Source organism: Hemitrygon akajei, chromosome 24, assembly GCF_048418815.1.
Source record: "Hemitrygon akajei chromosome 24, sHemAka1.3, whole genome shotgun sequence".
In the NCBI taxonomy this organism is placed as follows: Eukaryota; Metazoa; Chordata; class Chondrichthyes; order Myliobatiformes; family Dasyatidae; genus Hemitrygon; species Hemitrygon akajei.
In genome coordinates, this window is record NC_133147.1 from 8,869,618 (window position 1) to 8,888,333 (window position 18,716).

The 18,716-nt window shown below is 44.5% G+C and overlaps 1 protein-coding gene across 1 annotated transcript; it reads right to left on the bottom strand.

Moving 5' to 3' along the window:
- Positions 1-8,509: 8,509 nt before the first annotated feature.
- Positions 8,510-16,779, bottom strand: LOC140715551 (probable G-protein coupled receptor 139). Its single transcript, XM_073027906.1, has 2 exons — positions 16,701-16,779; positions 8,510-9,483 (listed from the first exon to the last, which is right to left on the bottom strand). Exons 1-2 carry the CDS (start codon positions 16,777-16,779, stop codon positions 8,510-8,512), a joined length of 1,053 nt encoding a protein of 350 aa, XP_072884007.1.
- Between the last annotated feature and the right edge of the window lie 1,937 nt (positions 16,780-18,716).

Below are 18,716 nucleotides of genomic sequence, written 5' to 3' on the forward strand. Positions count from 1 at the left end.
AGAGAAAATCCACGCAGTCACAGGGAGAACGTACAAACTCCTTACAGGATTGAACCCGGGACGCCTGCACTGCAAACTGTTGTGCTAACCACTACACTACGAGGCTGCCCTTTGTGATGGTCTTGTGTCGGAGCAATGTTGGGATGGCAGTCTTCCCCCTTGCAGTGCCTCTGTTCTGAAACAAAAGAGGAAACTCGATAATACCTTCTTCAGGAAAAGAATGCCCCTTTAAGGGTCTGCATAGCCTCCAATAATTCCACACAGCTCCCTTTTCGGTAATGGCGGTTTCCTTTATTTGAACAGTCCTGCCAGCATTAAATCTCAGAGGCCGTCGCTGATGGTCTTTCAGACATATCAGGCACAGACAAAATGGCATGGGAGACGTTTGTGTCATGCTCAACGTTTTCATCCAAAATCCCTCTACAAACTGCGCTGGCTCTCAACTCTAATCTTCTGAGGCTGAGCTTCGAGCAGATGGCAGTGTGCTGTGCGGCAGGAGATAATAAATACTGTCACAGGCAGTACGTTATTAAAAAAAAATCTGGCAGAGGGAAGATTACTCGTTCCTGCATTAGCTTGTCAAGCAGATGGTACCTGGGATCTGTTATTATAAATCCCGCTGCCTGGGCTGAGTTTTATCATACCTTCACAAGGCTGTTGGTGGTAACCTCACAGTCACACTCCCACTAAAATGAGATTGTTCAGTGCCACGGTGAGCTGCACTGTTCCCCACTGACAACTGAACCCCACAACTCCCCCTACGGTAATCGAGAAACCCCGATTGCAAGGAGCCTGCTTATTTCAGCTGGAATAGTTAGAGGGGAAGAAATAATGAATACTTTCCTGCTGACAACTGCAGAAGAGGCAGGGCAAGGATAGTCCTAATGTCATACAAATACTGCCCTAAATAAATGACAACACTGTTGTCACACAGAGTAGAGAGCGTTGGCTCGGTCCCCTGTCTGTTAAGCTCTGATCTCACTGCAGTCAGAGACTAAAAGTGATTTAAGATCAAAAGACCATAAGATATAGGAGCAGAATTCAGACTATTTGGCCCATTGAGTCTACTCCACCATTTCACCATGGCTGATCCATTTCCTTAACCATATAACAATTACAGCACGGAAACAGGCCATCTCAGCCCTTCTAGTCCGTGCTGAATGCTTATTCTCACCTACATCCACTGACCTGCACTCAGCCCACAACCCTCCATTCCTTTCCTGTCCGTATACCTATCCAATTTTACTTTAAATGACAATACCGAACCTGCCTCTACCACTTCTACTGGAAGCTCGTTCCCCACAGCTACCACTCTCTGAGTAAAGAAGTTCCCCCTCGTGTTATCCTTAAACTTTTGCCCCCTAACTCTCAACTCACATCCTCTTGTTTGAATCTCCCCTACTCTCAATGGAAAAAGCCTATCCACGTCAACTCTATCTATCCTCCTCATAATTTTAAATACCTCTAACAAGTTCCCCCTCAACCTTCTATGCTCCAAAGAATAAAGACCTAACTTGTTCAACCTTTCTCTGTAACTTAGGTGCTGAAACCCAGGTAACATTCTAGTAAATCTCCTCTGTACTCTATCTATTGGTATGGAGTGGCCACTGCAGAGGACTGGAAAAAGCTGCAGAGGGTTATAAACTCAGCCAGCTCCATCATGGGCAGCAACCTCCCCATCACCAAGGACACCTTCAAAAAATGATGCCCATCCATTATTAAGGGCTCTATTAATGTCCTCTTCTCATTACTACCATCAGGGAGGAGGTACAGGAGCCTGAAGACCCCTCTTCTCATTACTATCATCAGGGAGGGGGTACAGGAACCTGAAGACTTGCACTCAATGTTTTAGGAACAGCTTCCTCCCCTCTGCCATCACATTTCTGAACAGACATTGAAACCATGAACACTAGTATATTTTGCTTTTTAAATTACTTACTTCTTTTATATATACACTACAATATTTCATATTGTGATTTATGGTAATTTTTATGTATTGTACTGTTCTATTGGGGTAGTGGGGTGGAGATATGTCTCTACCAAAGGAGGTGTAAGGTGCTCCTTCCCTCTGCTGACCTGCAGGTCACCCTTGGGCGAGGTGTAGCACCTACTTAGCCCCCCAGTCAGGGTCACACAAAACCATGGGAGCAGGTGGTGGATTGTCGTATGAGCAGCTGGTGGATATGACCACTGACACCAGGCAGACAATCTCTGAAGAGTATTGATAATAGCTGGGGTCACCCGTCTTGTAAAGACACTGCCCAGAAGAAGGCAATGGCAAACCACTTCTGTGGAAAAATAGGCCAACAACAATCATAGTCACTATGATCTCCTACGTCATATGACACGGCACATAATGCTGATGTCATTTGACACAGTGACGTGTATTTTGTTTGATGATGATGATGATGCATATTTTGTTTGTTGTTGATTAATTTCAGCTCATGATGTCGACATCAGCCGACTGGTGGCGCAGTGGCACCAGTGCCGGTCTCTGGAGCGAAGGCTCCCAAGTTCGAATCCAAGTCGGGCTGCACCCCGGGCATGCTTTCCATCGAGCTAGCCACTCGGCCTCGTAAAGAAATACAAGGGTCGAGTCAGGAACGTTCATATCGTGACCCGGTTAATCCGGAAAGGAGACTAATCCTCACACCACGCGCCAGACGAGAATGGCTGACTGCCTGGTAGGACAAGCTATGAAATGAATGTCCGCATCTCCAACTGAGTTTATGTTGTCAATAAGTATCGGGAATGAGGTAAATACTCTATTAAAGGAAAGGGGAAAGGAGAAAAGAGAGTAACGTTCAAAGTAAATTCATTATCAGGAATAACTTCTTCCCCTCTGCCACCAGATTTCTGAAGGGACACTGAACCCATGAACACCACCTCACTGTTCCTTTTGCACCACTTATTTAATTCAATTAAAATATATATATATATATATTCTTTTTACTATAATTTTCAGTTTTCATCAATGGGTATTTCAATGCACTGCTGCTGCGTAACATTAAATTCCATGATATACGTAGGGGATATTAGAGTATGGCATATGATGCACCATCAATAACTCACGCTGAGACTTAGGAAGTGAGATATCGGCTTTTATTGACTGGAAAAACAAACAACACTACATCCTGGGAAAATGAGGGAGAGCAGCAGACCACAGTCGCCTTTATACAGGGGTCTGTGGGAGGAGCCACAGGAGCAGTCAGCAGGGTCTGTGGGAGGAGCCACAGGAGCAGTCAGACAGATATATCTAGTTCACCACAGCATAGAAGCAAACTCTTCGGCCCATGTCATACCATTTAAACTGCCTGCACTGGGACCAGAGCCCTCCGTACCCCTACCATCCATGTACCTATCCAAACTTCTCTTAAATGTTGAAATTGAGCTCCACTTGTGCTCCACACTCTCACCACCGTCTGAGTGAAGAAGTTTCCCCTCATGTTCCCCTTAACCCATGACTTCTCATTATAGTCCCACCCAAACTCAGTGGAAAAATCCTGCTTGCATTTACCCTACCCATACCCCCCCTTAATTTAGCATACCTCTGTCAAGTCTCCTCTCGATCTTCCACATTCTTAAGAATACAGGCCTAACCTAATTTATCTTTTCTTTTCACTCAGGTTCTCCAGACCCTGCAACATCCTTGTAACTCTTATCTGTATTCTTTCAACCTCGTTTACATCTTTCCTGTAGGTACGCGACCAGAAAACCCGATTCTGATTCTAAATGTCTCCATATGGAAGCTTCACGCTCTTCTCCAATTTCAAAGCATCCAAGCCACTTCCCCATTTTCTTGTAGGCATTCACAGTAGAACAGAGAAATACAAGCGAAAAGCAATGCACAAAGACTGACAACCAAGATTAAATAATATTAATAATATTATAAATAATAATAATATTGAGAACATGAGTTGGAGAGTCCTTGAAAGTGAATCCATAGGTTGTAGACGCAGTTCGGTGTCAAGGTGAGTGAAATTATCCACCCTGGTTCAGGTGCTTGATAGTTGAAGGGTAATAACTGTTGATAATCACATTGTTTTGGCCGGTGGTGTAGTGGCATCCACACTGGGCTTCGAGGCAAGAGGTCCCGGGTTCGAATCCGGCCGGCTCCTTACACGCTTTCCTCCTGTTCTGGGCTGAGCACCGAGCTAGCAACTCGGCCTCGTAATAAACAGACAAAAATGCTGAAGAAACTGCAAGGTTGCCACCTGATGTTCCACAAGGCATGGAAAGGAACAAAAATCACAAATCATAAACACGAGGGATTCTACAGATGCTGGAAATCTACAGCAGACAGTGGGAATGAGGAAAGATTGAATGCCTGTAGCAGAGTTCCATAGACCCCTTGCTTGCTGGTATTGGTCCATGGCATTTAAAAGGTTGGGAACCCCCGGACTATAGGGATGTTGGTTCAAAGAGTATTAAAACTCCTTTAAATCTGTTTCACTCTCCAGATGCAGTTTGACTTGTTGATTATTTCCAGTATTTTCTGTTCTATTAATAATGCACACCTTCCTGCGTAACATTTCAATAGTTCAGTGGTTCCATTGAATATCGGAGAATGTGGGCAGTATACAACCTGAAATCCTTACTCTTCACAGACATCCACGAAACAGAGAGAAAAAAAACCATGACAGAAAAATGTAAGGATGCTAAAGACCCCCCCAACACACACAAGGAGCTTCAAAGCATCAACCCTTCCCCTCCCCTACTTATTCCAGCAGAAGGAAACAGCCCCCCCCACCACCCACCATGCCAGCAATAGCAAGCCCCCCAAAGAGACTGTTGTAATGTGAGTATTATTAAAAGTAAGCTAATACTAATCGGGAAGCTGTTGGTAGCAAGAGGCGGGATCCGGGGTTGGCGGGGTCTTTACTTCCGCTCTTTTTACTCCCAGTATGCATTGTATATAGTTCCTCCACCCAGGCCGCACGAGGTACCGGGAAGCCTCTGTATTGTAAATATCGTTTGCCGTCCCAGATAAAGATGTTCTTTTGGCCATCAAATTGTCGAGTGGTCTTTTTGTAAAGTAGAAGTCACCACAGAGACCATGATCTAGAGTCCATCAAAAATTACTGTCCATCCCAGCAGCTCGACATCTCAACAGGCCCACTCTCTCACTAACGCTCCTGCCACAGTGAGAGGGAAGACCAACAGCTCACTGTTGATGCCAATTTCCCACCGGTAATGTTATCCACAAAAAAATAGATTAATTTTATATCCTATCAAACTAGCAGTAAAAACATGACAGAATTATTCAGGTCACTTTTTGCCAAGAGATGTTAACAACTTTTAATGCATTCACAGTGTAGGAGCCGTGTGTCTATTTTCTGTCTCGATTGCATTTTGTGGCGCGTTTATTATGGTAATTCATCGTGTGGGTTGGGGCGTGGTAGAAGCAAATGTGTATAGTTACGTATTCATACTTTGGTTTAGTTGCTTGCCGTAGTCTAGTGGAGAGGGACTGAGCCACGGAGAATGATATTACCCGCTAATTGTGACGTTAGTTGGAACGTCATTAAACTGCTTATTATGCTATTCGATCGCTAATTTAGTTCTACCATTAGTTATGCTAATTGGGACATTATTGGAATGCTCACTGACTAGCTAACTTCGCTTAACTACGTTAGTTCGATCGCTAACTTCACTACTTTGCTAATTGACCGCTATATCGCTAACTTGGTTTTGTTCGTTGTTTTATTGTTACATGATCTTTGCTGGTTTCATAATAAAGGATCGAATGTACCTTTTCCAATTTTGGAACGTCATTACTCTGGAAGCGTGTCATACAGTGCCGATCTTCTGGTTTAGTCTCTCAGTGGTTTTGGTTTATCTATGGAGATGCAGCGTAAAACAGGCCCTTTGGGTCCTTCGAGCCGCACTGCCCAGTAAGCCCTCAGCTTAACCTTAGCCTAATTACAAGAAAATTTACAATGACCAATTAACCTACTAACCAGTAGGTCTGTGGATTGTGGGAGGAAACCGGAGCACCTGGAGGAAGCCCACACGGTCACGGGGAGAAGGAGTAAATCCTTATCGGCAGCAGCAGGAATCGAACCTGGGTCGCCCGTACTGTAAAAGTTTTGCACTAAGCACTGGGTTACTGTACCACCCCATTTGTTAAATAACCGCTACACGCTGTATTTTCTGCAGCTGAAGGGAACTCTGTCCTTAACCTCACCCTTGACTATGCCTGTACAGTAGATTGAAATATATTTGGTGCCACGTAAGAGATGAACATGTGGAGAATCGGTGGATTAAATTTTTAATATGTTGTACAGTTTGTTAGTGTGCCCTCCGCTGTCTGTAAGGATTTTGTACGTTCTCTCTGTGACCACTGGGTTTTCTCCAGGTGTTTTGGTTTCCTCCCACAGTCCGAAGGTGTACGGTTGGGATTTGTGAGTTGTGGGCATGCTATGTTGGTACCAGGAGAGTAGTCACACTTGTGAGCTGCCCCCAGCACGATGTTGCTGATTTAATTTGATGCAAACAATGCAGTTTACTGTGCATATGACAAATAGAGTGGATGTGGAGAGGGTGTTTCCTATGCTGGGGGAAGCTAAGACCAGAGGACACAGCCTCAGAATAGAGGGGTGTCCTTTTAGAATGAAGACGAGGAGGAATTTCTTTAGCTAGTGAGTGGTGAATCTGTGGAATTTGTTGCCGCAGGTGACTGTGGAGGTCAAGTCATTGGGTACGTTTAAGGCAGAGATTGATAGATTCTTGATTAGTCAGGGATTGAAAGGATACGGTCAGAAAGCAGGAGACTGGGGTTGAGTGGGAAATGGATCGGCCATGATGAAATAGTAGAGCAGTCTCGATGGGCCAAATGGTCTAATTCTGCTCCTATATCTTACGGTCTTAAATAAAGCTGATCTCTTTAATCAATCTGCCAGGTATTCAGTAAGATTACAGACAATAACTGGGAACCTGAAATAGTAAACATCTGACTAACAAATTAATGGGGCGGTTAGTTTTATTAAACACATTTAACTACAGTTACTATCTAACAACTCCAACATAATGAACGGAAAGGTGCTGTGCTCGGTATTTTGGGCTTGCTTGCCCCCTTGAGTCTGCTGGTGAGACTGAGATGGTCCACGTCCCCTGCTTTGTCTTCACATTAAACAGGTGGCGGTTTACCTCACTTGGTCTTTACATCTGGAAACCCGTGAGGAGCTTGCCCTGCATGTGGGCTGTTTCCACGGTGAGAGAGAAGTCCACGGCTGCCTTTGGCCTGGTCTGAGTTGGTGGTGTAGCAGTATCTACCACCTGGACTTCAGAACAAGAGGTCCTGGGTTTGAATCCTGCTGGCTTCTTGCATGCTTTCCATCCGTGCTGGGTTGAGCGTCGAGCTAGCTACTCGGCCTTGTAAAACAGACAAACGCTAAAGAAAAGGCAAGGTTGCTGCCCAGTGCTCCAAACAAGGCGCGGGGAGGAACTTCACCCTTTCAGCTAGAATACTTGGCCTGCCCCACACTCACAGTGGCAGACTCTTGGGGTCAAAGAGCAACTCAAGGTGATGGATTGAAAGGCAGCCAATAAATGGTGTGTACTTTGCACAATTCTTTGAATTACAGCTCGGTTAAGTATCAGCTACGTGGTACTGCCCCCCCACCTTCTTATTCCGGCTTGTGCCCCCCTCCTTTCCGGTCCTGATGAAGTGTCTCAGCCTAAAGTATCGACTGTTTATTCCCCGCCATAGATGCTGCCTGACCTGCTGAGTTCCTCCACCATTTTGTGTGTGTTGCAAAGGAAGTACTGACATTGGAGAGGGTTGAAAGGAGGCTCACAAAAATGAATCTGGGTTTGAAAGGCTTATCATATTAGGAGTGTTTGATGACTCTTGACCTGGAATTCAGAAGAATGGGGGGGGGGGGGGGGGCTCTGACTGAAACTTACCAAATGTTGAAAGTTCTTGACAGAGTAGACGTGGAGAGGATGTTTCTTATGGTGGGGGAGTATAAGACCAGAGGTCACAGGCTCAGAATGGAGGGACATTATTTAGCACGGAGATGAGAAGGAATTTCTTTAGCCGGAGAGTGGTGAATCTGTGGAACTCATCGTCACAGGTGGTTGTGGAAACCAAGCCATTGGGTGTATTTAAGGCAGAGGTTGATAGATTCTTGATTAGTCAGGGCATGAAGGGATATGGGGAGACAGCAGGAGATTGTGGCTGAGAGGGAAAATGGAATAGCAGATCAGTCTCGATGGGCCAAATAGCCTATATCTTATGGTCCTATAGTCTTCAGCAACACACACAAAAAGTTGGATGGATTTTCAGGAAGTCAGGCAGCATCTATGGAGGGGAATAAACAGTTGATGTTTTGGGCCAAGGCCCTTCATTCTCCCCATAGACGTCGTCTGACTTGTTGAGTTCATCCATGTTCCATTTGAAGAATCTCTTGCATTTTTGATTTGCAGCTCCAGTCACTCTGTTCCATGAAGGAGGGTGGATATGAGAGCCGTTGGCCTCATGTTTCCAGGTGCGGTGAAGGAGTCCTCATTTTGTGAAGCAGTACTTAGTCTGGAACACGTTCTTCAGGGTGTTGACCGGCACAGTCGATACGCTCACTGGAGGCTTTTCCCGACAGCTACTGAATGCGAGGATTGTCATGAACTCCTTTCGAAAGGCAGATGACACAGAGGAGAAAAGCCAGAAGTTGATTGCTGAATTAAACCACTGGAGCATGAAGAGAGTGTCGGGCACCACGTTCGTCACGACGCTGTAATCAAAGTAATTTACGCCCCCCAAGTCGGTTGGCAGGCATTCGGTAATGAACCTGGGGAGGCCGAGAGCGACCGCGGCAAAGGAGACGGCAAGCAGGATCTGTGCCGACCTCCTGGTTTTTATCCTGGTGACCTTGAACGTGGCATTTTCGAATTCCGAGTGGATCTTGGTTTTGTAATGTAACCGGCAGGCGATCAGAATGCTGAAGACCAGGATCAGGAGGTAAGGAATTCCGCCAGATATGATGGTGTGAAGCCAAACGGATGTGGGGCAGAAGGTGTTGTTGAAGAGGGCACATTCCTTCTGCCAGTCCCTGGTGTAGTTCCTTGAAACCCAGGCAGTTGCTGCGACAGAGTGCTTTGCAAACTTATTCATTAAAAAAGCGAGGGTGGTCAACGTATAAGAGAGGAGCACAACTCCCAGAACTATCCACAGAGTATTCTTTGGCTTGGCTATGTGGAACTTCAGTCTCTTGTTGAATAACACGACGTATCTTTCAATGGTGAAGGCCACGATAATCCAGACAGAAAGGAGGACGGTGCCATACTCCAACACGATGGAAGCACACCACCAAGTGGTATAGACCCAGCTGGAATCCGGACCCAGCCATAACTTGGTTAGGTTCAAAATACCTGCGCAGATCAGGCATAGAGTGTCCGATACGGCCAGGGCAACCAAATAGATCGTTGTGGTTCTTGACAAGCCACACGCTCGACAGCAGATAATATAGATGGCGAACAGATTTCCTGCAACAAAAATAATAGAAATAAGTAAGTTAGCATCTATCAGAAAATATCATAATGAGAGTTAATTATAATTCTATATTCAAAGCGAAACCTTTGCAGATTAAAAAGTGACACGTCTCACATGACGTTGCGATGTGGACCTGTAGGTATCCAGGACAGAGAAGTGGGAAGGAGAAATCTCTGTGCACACTACCCACACTGCAAACTGGCTTTTCCAAAAGCTCCTTTATGGAAAACGCTACACAGCTATTGCAGACAAAAGCTTTCACGCCATCTTGAAATTTTCACAGATTTCCACAGATTTGCCATCCTTTGGCTAAAGAAATTTCTCCTCATCTCCGTTCCAAAGGGACATCCTCGTATTCTGAGTTGTCCTGGTATTCAGACTGACCACTAATGTCATCCTTTTCATTGGCGAATATCGCCACCTGAACCTCAGAGAAAATTTAGCGAATGGAGGGAGGCTGTTCCATCCATCATATCTGTACCATTTGTAAAAGAGGTTCCAGGGGCTGGGTGTGTCTGGACTCGTGCCTCTCCCCAGACCTGGTATTCCTTCTCTACAAGCTGTCCCACACCCCTCCACCCTCACCATTCCCAACGTCCTTTGCTCTCCCAGATTTACAAACTCGTATTTCACTCCACAAACAGTACTGTGCAAAGGTCTTGGGCACCTTGGCTACATATATGAGTGCCTAAAACTTTAGCGCAGTTCTGTGTTTCACTCAATTAGAATATATACAGATTTTTGATCATATCTGTCCACACTCCTAATCCACTGCCAATTCTATTGACATCTTTGAGTCTGCTACGTGCAGTCTTTCATAGATTCTATTATGTTTCTCTGTATTTACTGTGAGTGCCCACAGGAAAATGAATCTCAGGATTGGATATAGTGGCATTTATGTCCTTTGATAATAAATCGGCTTTGAACTTTGAAGGAGAGAAATTCTGGAAAACCTCAGTGCATGCGAGAGACTGAATCAAGATCTTGGTGTGACATTGAAACTCGGTTATTTTTGCTCCCACAGCAAGCTTGCAAACAGCCGAAGATGACAGTGGCCCGATTTTAAATTCTCGCTCATGTGCATTGACACGTGCTCAAGAAGTATGGTTATCTTTCTGTTTCTCTTAGTGTGTCCTGCCATTTAACCAAGGCGGTTCGGGGGATGGCAAGGTAGCCTAGTGGCTAGCACAACGCTTTACAGTACCAGTGACCCGGGTTCAATTCCCACCGCTGCCTGTAAGGAGTTTGTACGTTCTTCCCCGTGACCACGTGGGCTTCCACAGTCCGAAGATGTACCAGTTGGTAGGTTAATTGGTCACTATAAATTGTCCCGTGATTAGACTAGGGTTAAGTCGGGGGATTGCTGGGCAGCGAGGCTTGAAGGGCCAGGAGGGCCTATTCCACACTGGGAGCAGTTGACGTCAAGAACCTAGATTGGTGGCTGCCGACCAAGATTGCTTACTCTTTGGGAAACGATTTTGACTTTTTTTTTGGTGACTTGAGGCAGCTTTAGTGAGATTTGTAAGTAGAGCAGGTACTTCAGCCACATTCATCGTTGCTTCATGCTCCAGTCCAGTTCAATAGCATTTTAACATTCATTTCTAAATTCCCGCAGCACCCTCAAAAGAATCTCAGAACTCAAAGTATGTTTTTACATATACCATGTGACCATAAGGGAAAGGAACAGAATTAGGCCATTCAGCCCATCGTGTCTGCTCCATCAAGGCTAAATTTCAACCCCACTCTCCTGCCTTCTCCCCATAACCTTTGATGGCCTGACTAAACAAGAACATATCAACTTCAAATTTAGATATACTCAATGACTTGGCCCCGACACAAATCTGTGGAAATTAATTCCACAGATTTGCCTCCCTCTGGCTAAAGAAATTCCTCCTTATCTCTGTTCTAAAAGGATGTCCCTCTATTCTGAAGCAGTGCCCTCTGGTCCTAGACTCTCCCACTACTGGAAACATCCATTCTAACTTGGCTTTTCAATATTCCCTAGGTTTTAATAAGATCCCTCCTCATTCATCTAAACTCCAGTGAGTACAGGCCCAGGGCAAACAAAAGCTCCTCACATGTTAACCCTTTCATTCCTGGGATTGTTCTTGTGAACTTCCTCTGGATCCTTTCCAATGCCAGCACATCCTTTCTTAGATATGTGGCCAGAATTAGTCCATTTGACTATTTGAGTCTTCTCCATCATGGCTGATTTGTTTGCCTTCTCCCTGTGACCTTTGATGCCTGTCCTAATCAAAAACCTGTCAACCTCTCCTTTCAATATTCCTGATGAGCTGTCCTCCACAGCCGCCTGTGGCAATGAATCCCACAGGTTCGCCTCTCACTGGCTAAAGAAATTCTTCCTCATCTCTGTTCTAAATGGATGTCCCTTTATTCTGAAGCTGTGCCCTACGGTCCTAGACTCCCCCACTTTCGGAAACATCCTCTCCACATCCACTTTGTTTAGGCCTTTCAATATTCAATAGGTTTAATAAGATTCCTGCCTCCCCCCCTTCACTCTTTTAAACCCCAGCAGGCCTCAAAGGTTAACCCTTTCATTGCTGCAATCATTTTCATGAACCTCCTCTGGACCCTCTCCAACGCTAGCATTAAGGGGCCCCAAACTGCTCACAATACTCCAAAAGCAGCCTGGCCAATGCCTTGGTCCTCAGCTTTACACTCTTGCTCTTATATTCCAGCTCTCTTCAAATGAATGCTAACATTGCGTTCAACCTGCAAGTTAACCTTTAGAGAATCCTACACAAGGACTTCCTTTGCACCTCCGATTTTTTAATCTTCTCCTCATTTAGAAACTAGACTACACCTTTATTCCTTCTACCAAAGTGCTTGACCATACACTTCCTGACACAGTATTCCATCTGCCACTTCTTTAACCATTTTCCTGATCTGTCCAAGTCCTTCTGCAGCCTCCCTGCTACCAAAACACTACCTGCCTCTCTACTTATCCTCGTACCATGCTCAAACTTGGCCACAAAGCTACAAAACTACAAAGCAAAGCTCTCCACTTATCCTTGTACCATGCTCAAACTTGGCCACAAAGCTATCAATTCTATCATCAAAATCATTGACATACTGTGTAATGTGTTATAATGGCTTCTGAAACTCCAAGTGAACAATATCTACTGATTCTCTGTCAGGGTTCTGAGTTGGATGATCAGCCATGATCATACTGAATGGAGGTGCAGGCTCGAAGGGCCGAATGGCCTACTCCTGCACCTATTTTCTATGTTTCTATGTTTCTATCCTGCCTGTTATTTCCTCAAAGATTTCCAACAGATTTGTCAGGCAAGATTTCCCCTTAACTAACATTGGCCTATTTTATCATGTGCCTCCAAGCAAACTGAAATCTCATTCTTAATAATGGATTCCAACATCTTCCCAACTACTGAAGTCAGGCTATCTGGTCCATAATTTCCTTTCTACTGCCCTTTCTTAAAGAGTGGAGTGACATTTGCAATTTTCCAGTCCTCTGGGAATCATTCTAGAATCTAGTGATTCTTGAAAGATCATTACTAATGCCTCCACAATCTCTTCAGCTACTTCTTTCAGAACCCTGGGGTGTAGACCATAAGACATGGGAGCAGAATTAGACCATTTGGCCCATCAAGTCTGCTCTGCCACTCAGTCATGGCTGATCCTTTTTTATCCCCTCCTCAGCCCTCCTCCCCAACCTTCTCCGCATGACCTTTGATGCTGTGTCCAATCAAGAACTTATCAAGCTTTGCCTTAAATACACCCAACGACTTGACCTCCACAACTGCCTGTGGCAATTCATTCCACAAATTCACCACCCTCTGGCTAAAGAAATTTCTCCACATCTGCTTTAAATGGACGCCCCCTATCCTGAGGCTGTGCCCTTTTGTCCTAGACTCCCCCACCATGGGAACCATTCTTTCCACTTCTACTCTGTCTAGGACTTTCAACATTCAAAAGGTTTCAATGAGAACCCCCATCCTTCTGAATTCCAGGGAGTACAGACCCAGAGCTATCAAACGTTCCTCATATGATAACCCTTTCATTCCTGGAATCATCCTTGTGAACCTCCTCTGAACCCTCTCCAATACCAGCACATCTTTTCTTAGCTGAGGAGCTCAAAACTGTTCACAATACTCAAGGTGAGGCCTCACCAGTGCCTTACAAAGCCTCAGCATCACATCCCTACTCTTGTATTCTAGACCTCTTGAAATGAATGCTAACACTGCATTTGCCTTCCTCACCACCAAGTCTACCTACAAGTTAACCTTTAAGGTGTCCTGCACAAGGACTCCCAAGTCCCATTACATCTCAGATTTTTGTATTTTCTCCCCAATTAGAAAACAGTCTGCACACTTATTTCATCTACCAAAGTGCTTGATCATCATTTTCCAACATTGTATTTTATTTTCCACTTCCTTGCCCATTCTCCCAATCTAAGTCCTTCTACAGTCTACCTGTTTGCTCAGCACTATCTGCCCCTCCACCAATCTCGGTATCTTCTGCAAAATTAGCAACAAAGCCATCTATTCCATTGATATACAGCATGAAAAGAAACAGTCCCACCACCAGCCCCTGGGGAACCACTGCTCCACCTGGTCTAGGTGACTAATCTACTACAGACCTTTCAGATTCCCAAGCACCTTGTCCTTAGTAATAGCAACAGCACTCAGTTCTGCCCCCGACACTCCTGCATTCCTGGCATAGTGCTAGTGTCTTCCACAATGTAGACTGATGCAAAATACTTATTAAGTTCATCCACTATTTATGTCCCTTATTACTATCTCTCCCGTGTCCTTTTCCAGCAGTCTGATACCCACTCTTGGCTCTCTTTTACTCTTTATGTAAATAAAAACTTTTGATATCCTCTTTTATATTATTGGCTAGCTTACCTTCATATTTCATCTTTTCTCTCCTTAGTTGCCTTCTGTTGGTTTTTAAAAACTTTGCAATCCTCTACCATCCCACTAATTTTTGCTCTATTAAGTGCCCTCTCTTTTGCTTTTATGTGGCCATCGATGTCCCTCGTCAGTCATAGTTTCCTCATTCTCCCTTCAGAATACTTCTTCATCTTTGGAATGTATCTTTCCTGCACCTTCTGAATTTCCCCCATAAACTCTAGCCATTGATGCTTTGCTCTCATCCCTGTTAGTGTCATCTTGCAATCAACTTTTGCCAGCTCCTCTCTCTATAATTCCCTTTACTCCACTGCAATACTGATACATTTAGCTTCTCCCTCTCAAACTGCATGATGAATTCTATCATATTATGATCACTGACTTCTAAGGGTTCTTTTACCTTAAGCTCCCTAATCAAATCTGGTTCATTACACAACACCCAGTCCACAACTGCCTTTCCCCTAGTGGGCTCAACCACTAGCTGCTCTAAAAAACCATCTCGTATGCATTCTACAAATTCCGTTTCCTGGGATCCAGCACCAATCTGATTTTCCCAATCTACCTGCATATTGAAATCCTCCATGATTATCGAAACATTCCTCTTTTTACATGCCTTTTCTATCTCCCATTCTAATTTGTACTTCACATCTGGCAACAATAAGAGGCTTGTGTATACCTCCCATCAGGGTCTTTTTACCCTGGCAGTTTCTTAATTCTTTAGGTTGAGGCCCCTATCAGTCAAGGATGACCATGGATGTTGACTCTTAGTGGTCTAGATACACAAGCCAGGGCAGTACGATGTGGAGAACAAGCTGTTATCTATGTAGCAAGCTCCCCATCTCCACACATCTGATGAACCCAAAGGAACGGCAGAGACTGATCCAGTTTGGCACCAGGAGTTGCCAGTCAGCATTGAACTCAATGTGGGACTGCCGTAGGGACTCCAGCTCCAGATTTTTCCCTTGGAGTTTACTCCCAAAGCTTTCCCCGTGAGTGGGTAAAGCCACAAGGCAGCGGGGGTTTGAGATCAGAGTTTTCCTTCTCCTAGATGAGCTGCCAACCATGTCTGATGAGCTCCATCTACCCGAAGCGACTGGTTTTAAGGTGTCAGTAACTCACCTTTGCCCCTTCTCCTATCAGTGGAAACAGTTCTGCTGGGCTTTGTAGCTAAGCCACATGAGAAGGTCAGGAGCTGGACCTGGTTGTCAGAGGCTAATTGAGACCCACACCATTGGAAGCATTTAATAGGTAGTGGGAGCTTACCCCCATTATCACCCCTGGCTATAACAACCTTAACTCCACACTCAAGGAATCTACATCTAGGATTTGATTTCAACTTTTTACCAACTGAGCCGTTCCACTCGCTCTGCCTGCACGCCTGTCTTTTCAATACAACGTACGTCCTTGGATGTTAATATAAGATAATACTGTACTCCAGATGCAGTCTGAGCATTACCTTAAAAAGCCTCAGCTTTACATCCTTGCTCTCAAATTGAATGCCAACATTGCCTTTGCCTTCTACTGAATCAACCTGCAGTTTAACCCTTAGCGAATCCCGCACTTCTTAAGATCTGTATAGTTGTTCCTTTTCTCGTCTTTTGCAGTTGCCATTTCTTGAGCGTTTTTGTCTGTTTTCCACGAGGTCGAGTTGCTAGCTCAACGCTCAACCCAGCACAGATGGAAAGCGTGCAAGGAGCCGGCTGGATTTGAGCCTGGGACCACTCGCCTCCAAGTCTGGAGTGGATGCCACTACGCCACTTTAAGATCTGTACAGTTCTTTACAATTCAGAATGAACATTCAAAACAAAATCTCCTCTCAGAGAGTTCCCATTATTTGAAAGAAAAAGTAACATATCAGTTGTTAGGTATTGATCTTTATCAAAGCACACACACTCTTTTGTAACCCGCAACTATTTAAATTACGATTCGCACAGATTCTTATAAAAGCAGTTTTGGCAAATTAATTTCTGCTCTAGAAGAATAAGTAATGAAGATAGATGCCATTTTTCATTATAAAAATCCTTCCATAGAATGAACTGTTTAAACTGTCTCTCCTTCTATTATTTGTAATTTTTTTCAGATTTATAGAAATTCAGTTCCTTTTTACCATACTGCTTCTATGATCATTTGAAGTTTTCATAGAAATGTTCCCATGTTAAATGAACACTGCTTTACAATTCCTTTTATCACTCGGTTCTCAGGGAGACAAGTGTATTTCCAAAGCTTTTTGATTTTTCGATGTTTTATTACACTGAAGCACATTGACCAAACAGTACAAAACAGAAGTCTGCTTGCAAAACAGAAGAAACATTTCCTACCTGGAATTCCAAGGACACATAAAGCAACATAATACACTTTCTGTAACTCAATGAAAGGCTGTCTCCAACTTTCACTCATCTTTCCAAAAGAATTGTAATGTTTCGATGAAGTCCACTACAATTTTTTAACTGATGAATGATAAATCTACTGTCCGCAAATCTCCAGAGTGGCAGAGATGGCTTCCAGTCACTATTAACATTCAGAGAACCTTGATCATTATTGGGTTTCCTGCTGGGTGAGAATTCTCCTCCTCCCTCAGTTTTATTGGAGAACGCTGACTGGTCTCACTTACATAGAAGGCATCTAATTAATTGTCATTGACACAAATTAAACACAGGAGATTAGCTTTATTTGTCACGAGTACATTGAAACAGTGAAATGCATCAAAATCAAATCAGTGAGGTTGTACTGGGGGCAGCCCGCGAGTGTCACTATGCTTCTGATTCTAACCTGACTAACTCTAAGCACAGTAACACACACAAAATGCTGGAGCAGTTCAGCACATCAGGCAACATCTATGGAGGGGAATAAACGGTTGACATTTCAGGCCAAGACCCTTCTTCAGGACTGGAAGTGAAGGGGGAGGAAGCCAGAATATGAAGTTGGAGGGGGAGGAAGGAGTATAAGCTGGCGGCTGATAGGTGAGGCCAGATGAGGGGAAAGGTAGGTGGGTGGGGAGTGGTTATGAAGGAAGAAGCTGGGAGGTGACAGGTGGAAAAGGTAAATGGCTGAAGAAGGAACCATTGGAAGCTACCTCAGTAAATATATTTAAGATGAGGTTGGATAGATTTTTGCATAGTAGGGGAATTAACGGTTATGGGGAAAAGGCAGGTAGGTGGAGATGAGTCCGTGGTCAGATCAGCCATGATCTTATTGAATGGCGGGGTGGCCGACTCCTGCTCCTATTTCTTATGTTCTTATGATAGGGGATAAGAGTGGACCATGGGAGAAAGGGAAGAGGAGGGGCATCAGGGGGAGGTAGAAGGCAGGTGAGGAGAAGGGAAGGAGAAAGAGGGAAACCAGAATGTGAAATTAAAAGGGAAGGCGAGGGGGGAGAAATTACCAGACATTAGAGAAATCGATGTTCATGCTGCCAGGTTGGAGACTACCCAGACGGAATATGAGGAGATGGTCCTCCATCCTGAGGTTCGCCCCACAGTGGCCATAGAGGGAACTACAGACGGACAAGTCCATGGCCTCCCTCTGCTCTCACCCATGCGTCTTTGGAATGTGGGTGGAAACCGGAGCAGCTGGAGGAGACCCAGATGGGAATGGGAAGAATGGACAAAGTCCTTACAGACAGGAACGGAAATCGAAGATCAATCTTACCACGGGTGCACAAACCGCTACCAATTCTGACAGAAAGAAGACAGTGTGTTCTGTTTCTGTTTCTGCAAATCGCTACAGATAAAATGTCTTTAGAGAGCACACTGGAGTACCCAGCAGAAAGCTACACAGTCACAGGGGGAGCGTACATCCTGCACTGCAAAGTGTTGTGCTAACCACCATTACAGAAAGGAAGAGGTTACATTTGTGTGATGCCTTTGATGACAAGTGAAATATTATTGAAAGGAAGCTGATTCTTTAATGTAGGAATTGCAGGAGTACGCAGTGCACCTCTGTTGGAGCTGTATAAGACATCGGTAAAGCTGAATTTGGAGTATTATGTGCAGTTTGGTCACCTAAATATGGGAAAGATGTCAGTAAGATTGAACGAATGCAGAGAAAATTTGCAAGGATGTTGCTGGGACTTGAGTTGCTGGTAAGATTTGGATAGTGTCATAGAGTCATAGAAAAGTACAGCACAGAAACAGGCCCTTTGGCCCATCTAGTCCATACCAAACCATTTAAACTGTCTACTCCCATTGACCTACCCAGGGATGATAGCCCTCCATACCCCTACCATCCATGTACCTAGCCAAAATTCTCTTAAACTTTAATAGGCTCAGACTTTAGTCCCTGGAGCGTAGGAGAATGAGGGAGATTTGATAACGGTATACAAAATTATGGGGGGG

Excerpts from the sequence above, each read along its gene's own strand:
- LOC140715551 (XM_073027906.1), bottom strand. The coding sequence starts at position 16,779 with ATGAGTGAAAGTTGGAGACAGCCTTTCATTGAGTTACAGAAAGTGTAT. Across the intron at positions 9,484-16,700 it reads ATGTGTCCTTGGAATTCCAG|GAAATCTGTTCGCCATCTAT; the intron begins GTAGGAAATGTT and ends TTTTTGTTGCAG.